This window comes from Malania oleifera, chromosome 12 (assembly GCF_029873635.1).
Source record: "Malania oleifera isolate guangnan ecotype guangnan chromosome 12, ASM2987363v1, whole genome shotgun sequence".
Taxonomy (NCBI): domain Eukaryota; kingdom Viridiplantae; phylum Streptophyta; class Magnoliopsida; order Santalales; family Ximeniaceae; genus Malania; species Malania oleifera.
Window position 1 is genome coordinate 84,975,793 of NC_080428.1, and position 15,895 is coordinate 84,991,687.

General features: G+C 37.7%; 1 protein-coding gene across 1 annotated transcript in view; it reads left to right on the top strand.

The window, feature by feature from the left end:
* Positions 1–15,895, top strand: part of LOC131144792 (protein FORGETTER 1) — a 100,395-nt gene that overhangs the window by 67,864 nt on the left and 16,636 nt on the right. The window contains exons 21-27 of the mRNA XM_058093654.1: positions 7,319–7,414; positions 7,536–7,623; positions 7,724–7,844; positions 7,958–8,069; positions 8,182–8,305; positions 8,380–8,457; positions 8,535–8,653. Coding sequence (XP_057949637.1) covers positions 7,319–7,414; positions 7,536–7,623; positions 7,724–7,844; positions 7,958–8,069; positions 8,182–8,305; positions 8,380–8,457; positions 8,535–8,653 — 738 coding nt within the window. The remainder of the gene's footprint in view (positions 1–7,318; positions 7,415–7,535; positions 7,624–7,723; positions 7,845–7,957; positions 8,070–8,181; positions 8,306–8,379; positions 8,458–8,534; positions 8,654–15,895) is intronic.

Genomic DNA, 15,895 nt, shown 5'->3' on the forward strand with positions numbered 1-15,895 from the left:
ATGTATCTACTGAGAAGATTAATGTGAAAATTTAAGGAAAAGAAGAGGGACTTGCGTATAGTTTTTATTGACTTAGAGAAAGCATATGATAGGGTACCTAGGGAAGTTCTTAAGTAAATTTTAGTAAAGAATGGAGTATGTAGCAGGTATATTGATGTTATTGAGGATATGTGTCAGACCCTCGGGTAGCTTGACACTGCCAAGGCACAAGACATGGGCAAACCATGTGCCAAGGCAGCAGCTTGTGATGGCCTGTCATGGGTTGTCTTGATAATTGTTGGTTGGTTAATCTATGTTGCTGTAGGGGGAGCACATAGTAAAGTAGTTGCTTACTTGACATTGTCAAGGATGGACATGGTTGAGGCCATGGTCCTTGACAAGGTTGCTTATGGTGGCTAGATGCGGTTAACATGGTCCGTTGGTTTACTTGATTACATCAAGTGTCTCAGTGGCATTTGCTGCTGTTGGGATGTAGACAAGTCATGGTTAAGGGGAAACCATGCTAGACACAAGTGTTGACTCATGGGGAGTGTATAGTGTCAATGTCAATTACTTTCAATGCTGACATTTTGGCTAGACTGGGCAGTTACTTGGCAGTTTATCCTTGGATGGTTGGCAGACAAGCTTAGTTATTGGGTAAATTTGTGGGTGGGCGTCTGGGCATGCTTTTAGTCTTTACTTGTAAGTATAATCTGTTTTAGCCTTGTTGGCAATTGCTGGTTACATCTAGAACAACTTAGGCAGTTGGGGTTGTCGACTGTAGACAATAGGTAGTTGGGGGTGCCAACCGTGTATCAATTTAACATGTGGGTTGCAATGGACATGGGAATGGACAAGTTGTGTTTCTTGCACTTGTTAGCGTGTATTTCCTTGTCTTTGAATAAAAGAAAGGTTAGGAGGTGTTGCTCCTGTAATGCTTGTTGCCTTGTGAATTTTTTGAATTGCTATTTACATGATTTAACAAATGATTGTGTGTGTTTATGACGTTGCCTTAACCAAGTGTTTTTCTTGGTGCCACATAGTGTTGAGTTTGTGTGCTGTGAACTTAGACCCTATTACAATGTGTATGATAGAGTAATGAATAGTGTTAGGTCTGCAAGAGGTGAGTTTAGAGAATTCCCAGTCACAACTATTGTACATCAAGGTTCTAATTTGGGCCCCTATCTATTTGCTTTAGTGATTGATGAACTCATTAGGAATATCCAAAACGAGGTCCCTTGTTGTATGTTGTTTGCAAATGATATTGTTTTGGTTGATGAAAGTAGGAGTGGGTAGAATCTAAGTTAGAACTATGGGGAAAAGTTTTAGAGTTTAACAGTTTTAGGATAAGTAGAAACAAGAGAGCATATATGAGATGCAGTTTCAGCCAGATAAGGAGGAATATTGAAGATAAGATTAAACTTGGTAATGTAAAAATCAACAAAATTAATAGATTTCAATATCTTGAATCTATTATGCAAGTGGAGGGAGAATTTGAAGAGGATGTAGTACATAGAGTTAGAGCAGGTCAGATAAATTGGAGGAGTGCTTCGGGTGTGCAATGCGATTGTCGAATATCATTAAAATTAAAAGAAAAGTTCTATAGGACGCCTATAAGACGAGTCATGTTATATGAATCAGAATGTTGGGCAACTAAGAAACGACATATTGAAAAAGTAGAAGTAGCTGAAATGTGTGTGCTAAGGTGGATGAGTGGCATAACATTAAAGGATAAATTCAAGAACAATCATATTCTACGCATAGCACCAATAGAAGAAAGATAAGATAAGGGAGGGGCGGATTAGATGGTTTGGGCATTTGAAATGTAGGCCAAGTAGTGCACCAGTTAGGAGGAGCGAGTTAGTGTTAATGGTACTAGAAGAGGGAGGGGTGGACCTAAAATAATTTGGAATGAGGTAGTTAAGAAGGATTTAACAGCTCTCAAGTTAGTAGAAGAAAATGCCCTTGATTGAGTTAATTGGTAGAAAAGGATTCATATAGCCCACTCAACTTAGTGGGACTTAAGGCTTGTTATTGTTGTTGTATAGATAAATTGATTGATAGATGTATCCTATGAATTTTCTTATGCTTTGGCTTTTGGGAACATTATGGATGTTTATTTAATAATTAGTCACAACTTTTCTCACTCACCGGGTGCTTTTATAATTTCTAACAGGTGTTGTGGTCCAATTTAACTCCGCCTGTGATGCACTTAATGTCGTAATTTTTTCACACACAGCCGGTCCCAAGCCCGGGTTAAGGAGGAGGGTTGTGTTAGGTAGCTAACAGCTAGCGTAAAATTTGTCAGTTCACTATGATATGAATCTTTGCCGAATATTTGCTAGGGTGTTCCCTACGAGCGATGCATTACACTTGAACCACCCAGGTGTAGCGAAAAGTGGGCTAGGTCGTTGCCTCGAAGTGACGCGCCGTGTCAGCGCCGAGGGTACGGTGTCAAATATGCGAGGGTTCCCGCATCATTCTTGACGTGGGCAGGTAAAGACGTTAGTTTAGGAAACTAGGATTAGATTAGCAACTTGGAATATAGGGACACTTACGGATAAAAGCATGAAAATTGTGGATACAATGATTAGAAGAATAATTAATATAATTTGCCTTCAAGAAACTAAGTGGGTGGGGGAGAAAGTTAAAAAAATCGATAAATCAAGATTTAAACTTTGGTACACTAGAAAAGAAAAACACAAGAATGGAGTAGGCATTATTATAGATAAAAATTTAAAAGATAGCATTGTAGATGTAACTGGAGTAAGGGATAGAATTATAAAAATGAAGATCGTATTAGGACAAGAGATAATAAATATCTTTAGTGTTTATGCTCCTCAAGTTGGCTTAGCAGAAAATCTTAAGAGACAATTTTGGGAAGATATGGATAGTATTATACAAGGCATACTAGGGACTGAGAAAATATTTATAGGAGGAGATCTGAATGGATACGTTGGAAGAGATAATAAAAATTATGAGAGAAGACATAGTGGATATGGATATGGAGACAAAAATGAGTCTGGGGAGATGATCTTAGACTTTGCTATGTCATATGATTTTAGTATAATGAATACTTGCTTTAAGAAAAGAGAAGAACACTTAATAACCTTTAAAAGTGGATAAAATAGAGGTTAAATAGATTTTTTTTTTTAACTAGGATGGTAGATTGTTTATAGACCTGGCAAAATGGATAAAAATCCATTAATCTGAACCGTATCTGACCCGTTTTAACCGACTCATAATCATCCGTTTGTTAAATGAGTCGAATATGAGTTTTCATTTTCATATCCACCCCCTTAGCGGGTCGGGTCGGGCTTATCCGACGGATATCCGCCAACTCGCTTACATTATTAAATATTAACCCATAAAAGCCCACTGCCCCCTAAGCCAGTCAGTCCAACAGCTCTAGCCCACTACGGCACTGCCCAAAGCTCAAAGGCCCAAGTGCCCACATGGCGCGCACACGTGCCCCTCTCCCTCTCGAGTCTCAGCCCCTCCCATTGCTAGAGTCCCAACCCCCAGGTCAGCCCCATTCGGCCATGCGAGCCCTAGCCACAGAACTCAGAGAAGGAGAACTGGCGAAGTGGGGAACCAGTTGGCGGCCACACGAGAGACAATAGAGTGAGAGTAGAACAGTGGTGGAAGGCATAAAGAGTGGAGCTCGGAGGGACTACCAGACTACCTTCTGAGTTTTGAAGCCCTCTCGGATAGAGGAGACGAAGAACAGTGGAACACCCGCCGACCGCCGGTTCTGATTCTGAATAAAGGTCTTGCTGGTTCAAAGGATCGAAGCTCTTGCTGGTTCGAAGGATTGAAGAGACTTGCGAGTTGCGAAAGGTCAGAGACTCGGAGGTTTTGCTAGGTGTTCTTCATTTTCTTAATAGTGCATATGTACAATTTTTTCATTTTTTTCATTGTTTGAAATTTAAATTTGATGATTGCCTCTGGATGTTCCATATCCTTCTTGTGTAGTATTACTAGATCTAGCTGCAACAACTTTTAGTTCCTAGATGATTGATCTTGATATGGATCTGCAGTATTGAGTCATTTTTCGTTTGGTTGTTTGTTTTATTATTTTTATCGGTTATTTAGGTACATTTTTATTGAGTCCATAGAACTATTGTGCACCTACAATAAAATAAAATGTGATCAACTACTTCCCCTGATATTTGCATTTTGCTCCAAAAACAAAAAACACTAACTGGTTGTACATATCTCCTTCTTCACTAAATATCAGTAGTGAGATATTCTTTTCTGAGTGACTGCCCATCAACAAAAGGCAATCTTAGGAATGAACATTGGTTATCCACCCAGTTTCCCTAGGGAATTAGTTGCCCTTGCCTCTCCTTTGTTTGAAAATTATTTTTGTTCTGTGTAGAGCAAGAAAATTAAGGCTGTGGTTGGTACCCTTAGCCCTTCTCCTTTGGGAGGCTACATTGTCATGGATGATATTATTAACTTCATGCAAATGAGTTTTTAATTATATTTTTTCCCTTTCGCAATTAAGCACATGGAAATTGTGTTATTCCCCCCCCCCCCTAATCAAATTAAGTGTCTTTTTTAAGTTTTGAAAAGCGGTGAGAATGAAGCTTGCACTATAAGAAAAGTCACTAAGAACAATTATAATGTTTAGATTTTAGACTCACACGAGTCATACGGTTTGAGTTTCTATTTTGAGTTGGATTGCAATTAATTTATTATGTTTTATTGTACAGTTTTACTTGCATGAATCAGGAGTTGTTAATTAATATAAATGATTAAATGATAGATATAGTTACTAAAAAAGTTAATACACAAACTAATCGCAAGTTATCGTATACAATTTAAATTATTATGATAAAAAATAAATTATTAATAAAATTATATTTCAGAATAGCGGATTATCCGCCCATTCACCATGAATTATCCGACTCGAAACTACCTAATCCACCACTTAAACAAGTCGAATATGGATTATGATTTTTTCACCTGATAATCCGCCTTATCCGTCACGGATAAACTGACCCGATCTGCTTTGCCAGGTCTAATTGTTTATTATGCAAGGATTGTAAAGTTATTCCAGGTGAAAGCCTAACCACACAACATAGAGTCTTAGTGTTAGATATATGTATTAAAAAATGGAAGAAAGAGGATAAACTAAACCAGTGTAGGAGAACTTGATGGTGGAACCTAAAAGGAGAAAATATAATAAAATTTAAAGATAAAATGATCAAAGATGGGGATTGGACCTTAGAGGATGGGATAGATACAAATACTCTTTGGAATTGATTGGCTAGCTCTCTTAAAAAGATAGAAAAGAGATTTTAGGTGAATCAAGGGGAAGAATCTCGAATCGCAAAGAGAGTTGGTGGTGGGATAAAGATGTACAAAAAATCATAAAGACAAAAAGAATTTGGTATAAAACGTGGCAAAAATGTAGGAATAGAGATAACTTTGAAAAATATAAGGAGGTAAGAAAATATGCAAAAAGGGCTGTTAGTGAAGTTAAATATAAGAACATTTAGTAGTTTGTATGATAGATTAAGTACAAAAGAAGGGGAAAGAGAAATATTTAAACTTGCTAAAGTTAGAGAAAGGAAGAGCAAGGACTTAGGAAATGTAAAATGTATAAAAAGTGAGGATGATATTGTCTTGGTTAAGGATGAAGACATTAAAGAAAGATGGCGAAGTTACTTTAGTAACTTGTTTAATGAAAACCAAATAGAAGGCTTCAACTTAGAATTGTCAAATGAGGAAAAGACTAAAAATATAAGATTTATTCACAAAATTAGAGTTAACGAAGTTAAGTTTGCACTAAAAAAAGATGAAAAATGGGAAAGTTATGGGACCAGATAACATCCCAATTGAAGTTTGGAAATGCTTGGGTGATAACGGAATTATATGGTTAACTAATTTATTTAATACAATTGTAAAAACTAGGAAAATGCCAGATGAATGGAGGAAAAGTACTTTAATTCCTATATACAAAAATAAAGGAGATATTCAAAATTGTAATAACTATCGTGAAATTAAACTTATGAGTCATACGATGAAACTATGGGAAAGGGTAGTTGAACAAAGATTAAGGTTAGAAATGAAGATCTCAGAAAATGAATTTGGTTTTATGCCTGGGAGATCTACCACAGAAGCTATTTATCTTTTAAGAAGATTAATGGAAAAGTTTAGGGAAAAGAAGAGGGACTTGCATATGATATTTATTGACCTTGAGAAAACATATGATAGGATACCTAGGGAAGTTCTATGGTGGGTTTTAGAAAAAAAGGGTGTATGTTGTAGGTATACCGATGTCATTAAGGATATGTACGTTGGAGTAATGACTAGTGTAAGGACTATAGATGGTGAAACTAGAGAATTTCCAATGTCATAGGTGTACAACAAGGATCTGCTTTGAGTCCTTATCTTTTTGCTTTAGTGATGGACCAATTGACTAAGAGTATTCAAAAGGAGGTTCCATGATATATGTTGTTTGCAGATGATATTGTATTAATTGACGAAACTAGGGACGGAGTAGAGGTCGAATTAGAATTATGAAGAGAAGCTTTGGAATCTAGAGGCTTTAGGATAAGTAGAAATAAAACAAAATATATGAAATGTAATTTTAGTAATGATAGGAGGAATATTGGAGACAAAGTTAAACTTGATAATGAAGAAATAAATAACACTTGTAGATTTCAATACCTTGGATCTATTATGCAAGCTGAAGGAGAAATTGAAGATGATGTAATGCATAGAGTTAAAGCAGGTTGGTTAAAATGGAGAAGTGCTTCAAGTGTGCTATGTGATCATAGAATACCCCTAAAATTGAAAAGGAAGTTCTATAGGACAGCTATAAGACCAGCTATGCTATATGGATCAGAATGTTGGGCGACGAAGAAACATAATATCCAAAAATTAAAAGTTGCCGAGATGAGAATGCTTAGATGGATGAGTGGTATAACATTGAAAGATAAATTAAGGAATGAACATATTCGTGGTAAGTTAGGTGTACCTCCTGTAGAAGATAAGATAAGGAAGGGACGACTCAGATGGTATGGACACTTGCAACGTAAGCCTTATAGTGCACCTGTGAGGAAGAGTGACTTAGTTACTATGCGGGCAATAGATGGGGTAGGGGTAGACCTAAAATAGCTTGGGAGGAGATAGTGAGTAAGGATTTAATATCCTTGAATCTGTCAAAAGAAATGGTCCATGATCACATAAATTGGCAGAAAAGGATTCATATAGGTGACCCCACTTAGTGGGACTAGGGCTTGGTTTTGTCGTTGTGGTCCAATTTATGCATTTGAGATTTTCTGGATATTGTTTTGGTGGTTAATTTTTGTTACCTGGTTTGCAGACTACTATTTACAAATCTTGGCGGTGAACGCCGCTTTGCATCTATTGTTGCAAAGAGATTAGAATCTCTGGGAGCCCTGACACAAGGAGACCGCAGGTAAGCTGCATTAGTTTGTTGTTTTGTTTACTAAGAACCTATACTGAATAACTGATTACTTCAAACCTGTAGATTATTCTTCTTTTGATTGTGACCTGTTGTGCTGTTGGGTATGTTGCAGGGCTGGTCCAACTTTGAGTGCTTACAATTATGATAGTGCTTATGGCAAAAGGGCCCTGATGATGATGTATAGAGGAATCATGGAGCAGGTTTCTCTCTACTTTATAATGGCATCACCTCTCTTTGTATTTGTTGTTTAAAAGAAGCTGAATACTTTTTGGCAACCTAAATTGATGTTTTTATTTCTAGGATTCCTTGCCTGTTATACCTCCAGGATGTTCATCTGAAAAGCCAGATACCATCCAAGAATTTCTTGTTAAGGCAAAAGCTGCACTTGTGTCTGTTGGAATTGTTAGAGACACTGTTCTTGGTAAACTTTTTAAATTTTAGCGTTACACCATATGTCATTTGTGCTCCAGAAATCATTTCAACTATTTTTGTACTCTGTAATGGTAATGTTCCAGTTCCTAATATATGCTATAGGTAGTGGCAAGGATTCTGGAAGGTTTTCTGGCCGTATAGTTGATTCAGACATGCATGATGTTGGACGTTTTCTCAATCGGCTTTTGGGGCTGCCACCTGATATCCAAAACAAGTATGTTCCTTCCCAGTTCTTTTTTTAGTTATTTTTTTTTATTTTATGTTGATGTACTTGTTTTAATTGACTTGACGTAAAAGAAAGTTTAATCTTTTTATTGAATTTGCAGGCTGTTTGAGTTGTTTGTCAGCATTCTTGATCTTCTCATTCAGAATGCACGCATTGAAGGACATTTGGACTCTGGAATTGTTGATATAAAGGCTAATGTTATTGAGCTGCAAGGAATACCAAAGGTTGTTTCTAATGTTGGGCCTTTCTCCTGCTTCACATGAAATCATGTGTGCTAACTTCCATTTTTCTTTTCCAGACTGTTCACACTGACCATATGTCTGGGGCATCTACTGTACTGTTTACTTTCAGTATGGACCGGGGAATCACCTGGGAGGTATTGCTTTTTAACTAAGATTTCTTTTCCAAATTACAAATGATCATGCGAATGTGTAATGATTTAGTTATATGTAGTCAGCGAGCACCTTGCTTGATGAGAAGGAAAAGGATGGGCTTGGCTCAGCAAATGATGGATTCTATGAGTCTAGGAGGGAGTGGTTGGGAAGACGACACTTTCTTTTAGCAATAGAAGGGTATGATTGTCAAATTTTATTAAATTCTTCCTTTCTGATTTTTTAGGGGGCCAAGTGGTCTCCAGTGCCTGCTGTCATTGTTCAATATCCTTACAAAAGCCAACATTCTGAATTTTCCATCACTTCAATTTGCTTTGTATATGACGTTGCTGTTGGTACTGCTTTTGTTCTTAATTTTTACTCATTGATGAACTCAGTCCTCTATATGTAAGTAATTTTATTTTAAATTGTGAAGAGGGTTATGGTGCTCTCCCACCTTCCTCTTTCTTGAAGCTCTAGTTCCCTCTTTGTTTTTATTTTGACATGGCCACCTGTTTCCATGAGAGAGAATCGTTTTCAGCACGCTGTTCAGATCGAAGGGAAATCATTCAATCTGAAGTGGGAAAGGGTTGGTTTCTGCAATAAGGACTAAAGACTCAGTTGTAAAGCTAAATTCTCTTCCAGGGTGCTTCATTTTGATAATGCTATCAAGTACTTTTCTACCAGTTCGCTAATATATGATTAAATTTTGGTATGATTCACTAGTCATCTTTCCACAATCCACAACAAAATAAAGTTGTAGAAAGTGATGTAAAAGATGAGTGTTCCCAAGTTTTTTGGAATGATGTGCTCATTGGCTCCTTTCTTATCAACAAAGTTCCATCCTCTGTTCTTGGTGATAAAAAAGCCTACTCCCTCTCCCCCAATGTTCCATTATTCTCACCATCACCCTCTATATTCAGGTGCGTGTTCTTTGTCCATTTGTTAACTCCAAGAATGGATAAATTGGATCGTCACTCTATCAAATATATTTTTTTAGACTAATCTTTTACTCAAAAGAAATATATTTGTTAGATTCCTATCTTGCATTGCATCTTCGTTTAATGTTGCCTTCTTTGAGTCTACACCATACTGTTTTGATTCCTTGAGCTTTGCTCAACTTAATGAGTTCATTCCTCTGCCTAGCCTTCCAATTCTGGCATATTGTATCTATCGAGCGGTCCTCCACCATTTTTTCTAATTTGAGTCCTTTTAGTCACCTACATAAAGGAGGAGCACCTCCTTTGATGGCGACATAAAGGAGGAGCACCTCCTATAGCTCCTACTGCTATGCCTTTGGTTTCCTCATCTAAAGATCCATGTTCCTTTTATGTTGATCTTCTGGTTGTTGTCCAAAAAGGTAAAAGTACATGTACTCAGCATCCAATCCCTAATTTCATTTGCTACAATTTCTTGCCACCCTCATATTATTACTTCCGTAGTACTATCATAGTAGTCAAAGATGCAAGGTGCACCAAAGCGCAAAGGGTACTTGGAGCTGAGGCGTGAGACAAAGGCACATGCCTCGCGAAGGTGAGGTGCACAATCATTAAAATTGTGTACAATGCCTATTTGATGGGTAACTGATAAATGAACACATCAATAGTAATATTAGAATTTAAAATGCCAAAAATATTCAGAAAAATGTATAGTTTGCATACTGCATTTCCAAACAAATTACAATACAGCAGCTAAATTCTGTAAAAAATGTTATATTATTAATTATAAACTTGCGTTAAACTACTTAATTAATTACATATAGTATTATAAGAAGAAGCAGTAGGCAGCAGGCGGTAGGTAGCAGAAGAACTGAAAAAGAAGAAGCAGAAGAACTGAAGAAGAAGATGAACTGAAGAAGAAGAAGAAGAAGAAGAAGAAGATTAACTGAACAAGAAGAAGACGACTTAGTAGTTTGAACTTTGAAGCAGCCTGACAACTCACAAAGGCTCGAACTTCGAAGTCGAAGGCCTCCTGCTGGTTCAAAGGCTTGAAGACGAAAGGCTCCTACTGGTTTGAAGGCTCGCAGATGAAAGGCTCGTTCTGGTTCGAAGGGTCAAAGACGAAGGGCTCCTGCTGGTTTCATGCTGCTTTGAAGGGTCAAAGATGAAGAGCTTCTGCTGGTTTTGTGCTGGTTCAAAGGATTGAAGATGAATCCCACTGGTTCGAGTCGAAGGCTCGAATACGAAGGGCTAGGGCAGTAGGGCTGGTTCAAGTTGATGGCTGGATTGCTGGGAGAGGGCTAGGGCTGGTTCTGGGCCTTCTGGCTATGTTTTCTTTATTAACAGGTTCAAAAAGTTCAAGGCGCGACTCACTGCTCCTGGAGCATCAGTGCACTTCAGTGCGCCTGCCTGCGCCTCTTGAAGGTTGCCTCAACTCAACAGGAATGAGGCGCTGACCTCATCGCCCTGCTGTGTTTCGCGCCTCAGACGCACTTTTGACTACTATGATGTACTATTTCAGCAGTTTATTTTCCCAAATTAGTTTCTAAGGCCTTATCACATTCTGGGTGGAAGATTTTAATAGTTGAAAAGATGTGTGCTGTGCAGTATAATGGCACTTAAAAATTGTTTTCTTTTCCTGTTTTTAAGTCTCTGGTTGGTTGTCGCTCGGTGTATACTATGAAGGTCAATCCTGATGTTTTAGTGGTTCATTTGAAGGCTTATCTTGTTGCCAAAGGATATTCTCAGGTGTACAACTTGGACTATTCTGGCACATTTCTTGGTCTCCAAACTTACCTTCATTCATCCGTTCATCTCTTTAGCCGCTACCTATCATTTGCCTTTGCATATCAATTAGATATGAAGAATGCCTTCTTACATGATTATCTTTGGGAAGCCAATACAGCACAACCACCCACCTGAATTTTGTTGCTCGGGGGAAGTCTAACATTCGTATGTTGTCTCAAAAATCCTTACAAGGTCTAAAACAATCTCTGTAAGTGTCAATTGGTAGATTTCAATTTGGCCTTAAGTGACATGGCAAATCACTTTGTATTCTATCACAGCTTGCAGGATTTTGCTGATTGTGTGCACAGATGATATTGTGATGATTGGTGATGATTACAAGGGTATCCAAAGTCCTTCTATAGGCACCATCTTGTGACAATAGAAGTATGTGCTAGACCTTTTAGATGGGATTGGGATCTATTAAACCTTGATATACATTGTTGCCCACAACCTAATAGCTTAAGCTTTAAGGTAAAGTGGTATTCTAACATGGTATCCTAGTTAGTTACGAGGAGGTCCTAGGTTCTAGTCTTGTTGCCTGCATTTATTGTTTGATGTTTAAAAAATTATTGTATTCCTTGTAATGGATGTTATCTATTGTGTGTTTATCTCTCCATGTGCGGTCGGGCTGTGCATGCGGCGGAGTTTTAAAGCTTGATATAAATTGATGGCCCACAACCTAATAGCTTAAGCTTTAAGGTAAAGTGGTAATCTAATAGGATCCAAACCTATTGATACATCCTTGGATCCTACTTGTTTGAAAGTCAACTTCCTCATATCACCCTGTTAGGAATATCTTTCTTGATTCTCCTCAAACAACTCACTAGAGTGTTGTCATTCGCATCTTACATACCTCAGGCCTCTTGTAGCAATCCAGGCCACACTTGTGTTCAAGGCTATATAGATGCATATTTAATTGGCTCACCTGCTGATTAAAGATCCACAATCAGACACCTTGGTAGTAACCTAGTATCCTGGAAAGTGAGAAACAAACTTTCGCAGTCCAATTGAGTGGTGAGTGGAATATAGGGCCATGGCTTACACTATATGTGCACAAGTTTTTCTAAAGAATATGTTTGGAGAACTTGGGTTTCCTAATTCTCAGTCTATGGAGTTGATGCAATAATCCAATCTTTCATGAGCGAACGAAACACAAGTTGATTTTTGCTTTGTTCGGGACAAACTTGTGGAGAAGCACTACAACCTCTCATGTGAAGTTTGAATACCAAGTTGCTAGTTTATTCATTAAAGCTTTTGTGGATGCTTGTGTTAAATCCAAATATAGCAAACTAGGACTATTACCTAGTCAGTTATTTGGTTCTACAACTGTGTTCTGTGAGCGTGAGCTGGTTAGGGTATAATGGTCATTATGATGGACATGACACATTATAAATAGAGAGGGAGACCTATCAATGTGATTAGATTTTCCAGTTCACTAAACATGATGATATGAGCATGACATTCCCAAGACTCTTGAAGGATCCCATGAACCAAATGCCACCTAAGGAATTGTGGATGTCAAGCGTTGGCTTCACTCTAGTTCCAAACCAAAGATGCAGGGACCTTTAGCTATTTTACTGGTATTTGTTTGTTAAATGTAGAAAAATGTTAAAATGTTCTTATAAGTGTATGCTTTAAACTTGTTGACCAAGAAAGGATGCCAGGAGCTGAATGATTAGATTCTCCCATGCACAAGATGATGGATCAAATATTTAAGATAAGCAGTGGTATATGAAAATGGTTAGCGAGCTAATATATATGATTGTCACTATGCTTGACACGTCTTTTGTTGTTGTACAAGTGTTAAAGGAGTTTGTGGTTAATTCCAAGCAGTCATGCTAGGATTGTAAAGCTTTGCTTGCATGCAAGTGTTATATGAATTCTGATATGGTCAAGATACTTTGATGCAGTATGGTTTTAGATGGGATCGGCTGCTACCTATATTGCAAATTTGCAAGTGACTTTGTGTCATGAGAATATGAACCATATCAAGGTTGACTCTTTTTTTGTGAGATTTGTTCACAAAAGTCTTGTTTAGAACCTTTCTCTTTGATTTTTTTTACCAAGCTTAGGTTGAGTTATCCATCTCAAGCTTCAAGAGGGAGTGGTAGAGTGGTGGCAACTTATGATGTTGGGTATTATTATTTTATTCTTTTAGGGGTATTATTGTCATTAGCGCTTCATTTGTAAATATTGGCTGGTTTGAGTCTCATTCACTCATGACAGAAAGTTTTCTCTTTTCACATCATTCTTGCCCTAACGTAAACCCAAATATTATTTAGATAATCAAGTTGAATGTATGAGGTTTAGAAGAATAATATACACAATATCACTAGTCAATAAAAGAGTTTACCTTTTATTTTGAGTTGAATATTGAGGGGTCTATTGAATGCATATTTTCAGTTGGAAATTTGTGTTTTGTTTGGACAAGATTAAGTGGGATGATGGACATAGGAGTTCCTTACAAGAAGCACAGGTTGGTGTTCACAATCTGAAAAATACAGATGACCAATTGGAAAATGTAATTGAGGAGGGATCTTGGCCTTTATTTTTCATTTAGAATTCTGTATCATTGGTGTCTCTGATGTGCCTGACTCTAAAATTGATGTGGGTGAGGCTTAGATATATTGAACAGGAAAATAAAAAGGACTTAAAACTCTCAAAAAGGTATTTTTTCCCATTCCTAATATGCTGGAAATTACTGATAACAAATTGTGCGAGAGGGAGGAATCTAATAAAGAAGAGATCTTAGCGGTTAACTCTTTGAGGAGTGATAGGAACAAATTAGGCCCACAAATCTCTTTGAGAGGATGGGTCTTAAGCTAGTCAGTCCTTTAGGGAATGAATTGAAGGTGACATCGCTCTTAGTTCCTATAAGAGGGCTCCTTTTTAGGTTTGAAAGTATGTAGTTGGATCATAAGCCTTTCTCCATTTGGTCAAGGATACCTAGAATGAAGAGGTAGGTTAAAAGGGGTTGGAAGGGTTTTAGATTTATGAGAAAGATAAAAAAGTTGAAGGGAGTGTTGAAGAAGTGCAATGTTAAAGTTTATGGGGATAATAGAATTTTTTAAAAATATATATATATTTTGAGAGATTTGGAGATGTTGGATAGGAAAGAGGAGGCAAGGAGTCTAGTGGTGGAAAGAGGTTAAGAGGGTGAGTTTAAAAAAATGATTAGGTAACTTTTAGGGAAATGAGGAGTTGGAGGCAGAAGATGAAATATAAGTGGTTTAGTGAGGGTGCTCTCTATACTAAGTTCTTTCCTAGTTTGGCTAATGGTAAGAGGAGTGTCATAAGGGAATTGGAGGTGATGGAGGGAGAGGTTACTTTTGACCCTATTGTGATTGCAAGGGAGCTTACTGAATATTTTGCTAATATTTTTTTTAGATGAGGTTAAAGGAAGGCCAATGATAAGGGCGTCAGAGTGGAATCTCATTTCCACAGACCAGCAGCTTGGTTGGAATAACCTTTTGAGGAAAGTGAGGCTAGGTAGGTAGTGTTTGGGATGAATAGAGATAGAGATAAGCCTCTGGCTCCTAATGGTTTTAATATGGCTTTTTTTTTTTTTTTCTTTTGGTTCAGGATTGCTGGGATGTGGTTAGACTTGTTAGAGCTGATTTCATGGAGAGTTTTAAGGAGTTTTTTCTTTAAGGAGTTCTGGGTAGGAGCATTAACTCAACTTTCATCACTTCGGTTTCTAGGAAGAGTGGATCTATTAATGTTGTTGATCTTCGGCCTATTACTCTCGTTACTAGTGTGTATGAGACTATTGCGTGGGTGCTTGCAAATTGGCTGAGTTCGGTACACAAAGTGCTTTTGTGGGAGAAGGGTGGGTTGTGGATGCCATTTTTGTGAGGTTTTGGGGGTGTGGGAAGGAGTAAAAGGAGGGATATTATGATCTATTTGGATTTTGGAGAGGAAAAGCATTGGGTATAGTTGAAGGTTTTGGATGAGGGGTTGTATCTAATGCTTCTTTTTCTATTATTATTTATGGGGAGCCTAAATCATGGTTTTGGGATTCAAGGAATGTTAGGCAAGGAGATATGTTGTTCCATTCTTGTCTCATATTTAATTTACTGATGGCATTATCTTTTTCTTTGAGGCACATTTTGTTTTGAATGTGCTTACCCCATTTTACAGCTTTTTGAGTGTGTTTCAGGGTTAAAAGTTAGTTAGGGAAGAGTGAGATAACTGGTACTAATTTTGGATTTGATAGATCTTTGGAGCTGGCTTCTTTAGCTGGGTGTATTACTTTGGATTGGCCTTTGGGTGGTAATCTTAAGTTGTTGGATTTTCGGGCCCCTGTGGTTGAGAAGGAGGCTAAGTGCTTCGATGAATTGAAGTGTGCTATTTTTTCTTTAGGTGATCGTGTGTCTTTTCTCAGTCTTGTCGGTGGATTTTTGGGCTCCTGTGGTTGATAAGAAGGCTAAGCACTTTGATGAGTCGAGAGCACTCTTTTCTTCTTTATGTGATCTTGTCTCTGTTGTTCAATCATGTCTTTCTAGCGCAGAGCTTATTTATTTATTTATTTATTTTTGTCATTTCTAAAGTTCCTGTTGGAGTAGCTAGGTTTATTGAATCATGAGAGGCTTTCTTATGTTTGGGGTGGGAAGAAGAAAAAATGATTTGGTTGGGTGGGAAGTGTTGTGTAGGTCTAAATAGGATTGGGGCTGGGTCGAGGGAAATGGTGTCTAAAAAACATTGCCTTGGGAGTAAA